Source organism: Notothenia rossii (assembly GCF_949606895.1).
Source record: "Notothenia rossii genome assembly, chromosome: 4".
Taxonomy (NCBI): domain Eukaryota; kingdom Metazoa; phylum Chordata; class Actinopteri; order Perciformes; family Nototheniidae; genus Notothenia; species Notothenia rossii.
Genome location: NC_136902.1, coordinates 4,564,616 through 4,569,798, shown reverse-complemented (window position 1 = coordinate 4,569,798; position 5,183 = coordinate 4,564,616). Strand labels below are relative to the sequence as shown.

The 5,183-nt window shown below is 42.0% G+C and overlaps 1 protein-coding gene across 4 annotated transcripts in view; it reads right to left on the bottom strand.

Annotated features, from left to right (window-relative positions):
- slc6a8 (solute carrier family 6 member 8) overlaps nt 1–4,868 on the bottom strand; it is a 47,750-nt gene extending 42,882 nt beyond the window's left edge. Inside the window, exons 1-2 of one of the 4 annotated variants that reach the window (XM_079676709.1) lie at nt 4,102–4,867; nt 3,182–3,524 (exon numbers count right to left, since the gene is read on the bottom strand). In XM_079676709.1, coding sequence (XP_079532835.1) covers nt 3,182–3,494 — 313 coding nt within the window. In that variant the 5' untranslated portion in view covers nt 3,495–3,524; nt 4,102–4,867. Of the gene's footprint in view, nt 1–3,181 lie in introns of all 4 variants that reach the window. The other 3 variants (XM_079676710.1, XM_079676711.1, XM_079676712.1) reach the window with 3 other exon arrangements.
- Between the last annotated feature and the right edge of the window lie 315 nt (nt 4,869–5,183).

The window sequence follows — 5,183 nt, the reverse complement described above, 5'->3', positions numbered from 1 at the left end:
CGTCCAGCAGAAACTGTGTGAAAGAGACCTTTTCAGCGATTAAGAAACAAATCTTGAATCTCCGTCAGCAGTTTGTCTCTGTTGTTTAATTTGGACAGAGAAGAGGAACACTGTGCGCCTCCTCTCCATTTAGACGTTTGGCAAATTATTAATTGGGCTTTTACTCAATTAATATCACAAACAGGCAAACACATATTTCACTAAGACACAAAACACAACAAATGTTGGACAGTCTTGCTTGAAAAATGTCTATTTAGTATATATTTTATATCCATTCATTTGTACTCATCATTTACTAAAATGTTTATTAGATTCCAACGAGAGCGAAATGTAAGAGTTGGTCAATTAAATTATATTTTTTAAATGTCAAATATGTTGTGTTTCCAGGATTTTTGGGGTATTCTCAGTTTCATATCGTTGTAAATTGAACATCTGAAGAACTCACTTTAGTATATTTGTGTATTTACTCCTGATTTTTTACCGAAGCAAATACATGCAGGTCTTTTACTTCGAAGTGTTTACTAGATTAAGAAGAAACGTCCAAGGCATTCTTCTTTCTGGTAGTAAACAACCTTTGTTCAGTCGGCTGTCTCAGAGTGAAAGGAAAACATATTTTTAAAAGTCAATGATCCACCACTTCACAGTAAACGGTGAATGATAAAAGTGAAGTTAACTGTTAAAAAATGTCATTTGTTTATGTTTTTCACAGCCGACGGTTAAAGTCCTCTCCTGCTGATGTTCAGGTGTATATCAGTATGTAGTGTCTCTACTTTAAAGAGTCCTCTCCTGCTGATGTTCAGGTGTATATCAGTATGTAGTGTCTCTACTTTAAAGAGTCCTCTCCTGCTGATGTTCAGGTGTATATCAGTATGTAGTGTCTCTACTTTAAAGAGTCCTCTCCTGCTGATGTTCAGGTGTATATCAGTATTTAGTGTCTCTACTTTAAAGAGTCCTCTCCTGCTGATGTTCAGGTGTATATCAGTATGTAGTGTCTCTACTTTAAAGAGTCCTCTCCTGCTGATGTTCAGGTGTATATCAGTATGTAGTGACTCTACTTTAAAGAGTCCTCTCCTGCTGATGTTCAGGTGTATATCAGTATGTAGTGTCTCTACTTTAAAGAGTTCTCTCCTGCTGATGTTCAGGTGTATATCAGTATGTAGTGTCTCTACTTTAAAGAGTCCTCTCCTGCTGATGTTCAGGTGTATATCAGTATGTAGTGTCTCTACTTTAAAGAGTGCTCTCCTGCTGATGTTCAGGTGTATATCAGTATGTAGTGACTCTACTTTAAAGAGTCCTCTCCTGCTGATGTTCAGGTGTATATCAGTATGTAGTGTCTCTACTTTAAAGATTCCTCTCCTGCTGATGTTCAGGTGTATATCAGTATGTAGTGTCTCTACTTTAAAGAGTCCTCTCCTGCTGATGTTCAGGTGTATATCAGTATGTCGTGTCTCTACTTTAAAGAGTCCTCTCCTGCTGATGTTCAGGTGTATATCAGTATGTAGTGACTCTACTTTCAAGAGTCCTCTCCTGCTGATGTTCAGGTGTATATCAGTATGTCGTGTCTCTACTTTAAAGAGTCCTCTCCTGCTGATGTTCAGGTGTATATCAGTATGTCGTGTCTCTACTTTAAAGATTCCTCTCCTGCTGATGTTCAGGTGTATATCAGTATGTAGTGTCTCTACTTTAAAGAGTCCTCTCCTGCTGATGTTCAGGTGTATATCAGTATGTCGTGTCTCTACTTTAAAGAGTCCTCTCCTGCTGATGTTCAGGTGTATATCAGTATGTCGTGTCTCTACTTTCAAGAGTCCTCTCCTGCTGATGTTCAGGTGTATATCAGTATGTAGTGACTCTACTTTAAAGAGTCCTCTCCTGCTGATGTTCAGGTGTATATCAGTATGTAGTGTCTCTACTTTAAAGAGTCCTCTCCTGCTGATGTTCAGGTGTTCTGATTGGTTAGCTGGCCGGCTCTGTTGTGATAGGTCAACCGCTTAGAGATGTCCCGCCCCTTAGCCTATCACGTACGAAAACCTCAATAAGCACAATAGGGCTCCTTTAAAATGTACACACACACACACACACACACACACACACACACACACACACACACACACACACACACACACACACACACACACACACACACACACACACACACACACACACACACACACACACACACACACACACACACACACACACACACACACACACACACACACACACACACACACACACACACACACACACACACATTCATTCACAGGCTACAGTTACTCACACACTCAGAGTCGATACAAATAGCACATGGGGCTTTCCTCAACTAAACAAACCTTGGTTGACTAACATTCATAAGGTTTTGTCGACTGTCTAAATATAATCCTGTGTCCAACAGAAATATGCTCAAACTTTCCTGGAAAACAAGTCATTTAGCATAATACTATAAAGAGCTGTAAAGAGATTTATCGTAATCACAATATGGACTAGTGGAATATTGCAGGAAGATAAATATTTATATGTGTGTTAAAATACATTTTGAATTAAGTATTGTTTAGCTGCAGAACACAAACACACGAACCAGCTGCACCCTTTTCCGATCAATAATAAATCAATGAGACGCAAATTATAAAAGACTCAGTTGAAACCACGCCCCCTTTGAACATAAGTCCCGCCCACATCCTCAACCACTCCTGTCACTCAGATTGAAGTCATTGCTCTCTTCTTGTTGCACTGAGGTAAAAAAAATCTCTTTTTTTCCTTTTATTTCTGCAGGTTTTTTACACTAATCTGTTTTTTCTCGCTCTCGTTCCTCAAAACCAGCCGAAGGAACGGTCCACAGTGATTTCTGTTTTTTATACCTTTAAAATCTGATTTAACTTCTTCTTTCAGCACTAAAATCGGTTTCTTCCGCCTCTTTGCCCTTTAATTCTTGAATTTTGTTGCCCACAAATCTGATATTCTCCCACTCAGACTCACTAGGAACAAACAAAGTCAGATGAAGTCAAAAATCTCTCTTTGCTTCCTTTAATTCTGCAGGTTCTGTCACAATTAAAAGCAGCAGTCGGCACTGTTTGCACAAGTAAGACCAGTGTTTCCTTGTAGCTTTTAAAACTGATTTCTCTTCGTCTTTAAAACTAACATCCATCTCTTCCTCACCCACTCCTGTCACTCAGATCAGACTCACCTCCTCCGTTCTTGTAGCACAGGTACGGGAACCTCCACACGTTCCCCAGTCCGACAGCGAATCCCACGCAGGACATCATGAAGTCCATCTGCCGGGTCCATGTTTCTCTCTCTTGATAAGGCACCACAGCAGGGGGCGCTTTCTTCTCCGGCCCGGCACATGCTCCAGCACCGGACCCCACCCCCGTTAACGGGACCAGGCTACCGTTAGAGGCCGCCGGGGGGTAACCACAGGCACCGTTTGGATGTAAGAGGGGGGTCTTCTTGGTTTCCTCCAGGAGAACCAGAGAGCAGGAGGAGGCCGACTTCTCCATCGCTCAAAAGTCCAGTCAGGAAACCGTTTACTTAAAAAAAAAAAGTTGGTAAAAGGGTTGAAAAACCCGGGTCAAGTTCCCTTTAATTCCTGTTTCTGAGCCCCAAAATCTGGTGGTTTCCCACTTAGACTCACCCAAATAACCAGAAACTAAAAAAGTCAGATGTTTTCAAAAATCTCTCTTTGCTTCCCTTAAATTCTATCTTTTTGTCAGTCAATTAAAGGAGCAGTCTGCACTCTTTGCACAGTTATTTCAGTTTCTTTGTACCCTTTCAAAAGGTGTTTCCTCTTCTTCTTTCAGGACTAAAACCAGTCTCTTTCTCACAGTCAGATACCAATAACAAACCCCGCAGTCTGCACTGGTTGCTGGTAAATTCAGTCCCTTTAATTCTTGCAAGTTTTTCCTTTAGAATCTGGTCTTTGCCCACTTGGACTCACCCCAATAACCAGATCGAAACAAAGTCAGATGAAGTCGAAAATCTGTCTTTGCTTCCCTTTAATTCTGCAGGTTTTAACACTTTAAATCTCTTATCCTCACTCCCTTCCCTCACAACCAGCTAAAGGAGCAGTCCGCACTTTTTTGCACAGTTTATTTCAGTTCTTTGTACCTTTAAAAAGCTGATTTCTCTTCTCCTTTCAGGATCTGTCTCTTCCTCACAGTCAGATGCCAGTAACAAACCCCTCAGTCTGCACTGGTCGCTCTGGTATTTTCAGTCTCTAACCTGTTTATTTGTGCAGCCTTAGAGCCTCAGAGCCCGGTCAGAAACAGATGAGTCAGTCCAGCAGGTGCAGCTCGTCCCGCTGCAGGATCTCTATTCTCGCTTCTTCTCCAGTAATAATACAATATTATTATCAATCTCAGCGAGGTGCAGGCGGATCGTGGATCATGCTCCAGAATCTGTTTTTAAAATCGAATGAAAATTAAATAAAAATAAATCGAATAATATCTAGTAATAATCTGGAGACATATCTTTTCTCCAATGCAGAAAAAGAGACACGATTCTAGTGGAAAATAAAAAAAATATTACCCCAAAAAAATTAAGAGAATTGAACCAAGAATCTGGCCGCGACCTTCAAAAACAATCCACGAAACACTTGAATGTGAGTCTGAAGAATCGCATGAGAACAGAGAGTCACGGAGGAGACGGCGGCCCGCTCACAGAGCACGGAACCGGGCAGCGAATAACGGGAGGAGACCGGGCGGACCGGAGCTTCAGACCCGGTGGTAGTGGTAGTGGTGGTGCAGGGATTGCTGCAGGAGCTCCATCAGGGATCAGGGTGAAAGAAAAAACCTGGTGCTCTCAGCTGTCAAATGTCCCCGGTACAGCCGATCAGAGGTATTTAAGGTCCGGCTGCGCGTCTGTACGTCTGTCGGTCCTCCGGAGGCTTTAAAAGGAGAAGCGGCTGCTCACGGTGACGCTTACGTCCCTCCCTCTGCGTCGATATGTCATCGTTATAACCCCTCCCCCTTTTCTCTCTGTTCCTTTCACAAGATCACCCTTTGCTTTTTTTTGTTTTTTCAATCTGTCACGTCAGACAAGCTCCCCTTTCCCTTTGTGTCTCTGACGTCACAGGGGTCCCCCTCCTCCACCATATTCATTCAGTATCAGTACATGCCGATGTGGATTACAGTGGTGGAATAACCAAAAAAAAACGAAATGTGGGACACACAAAGAAAGACACATAATAA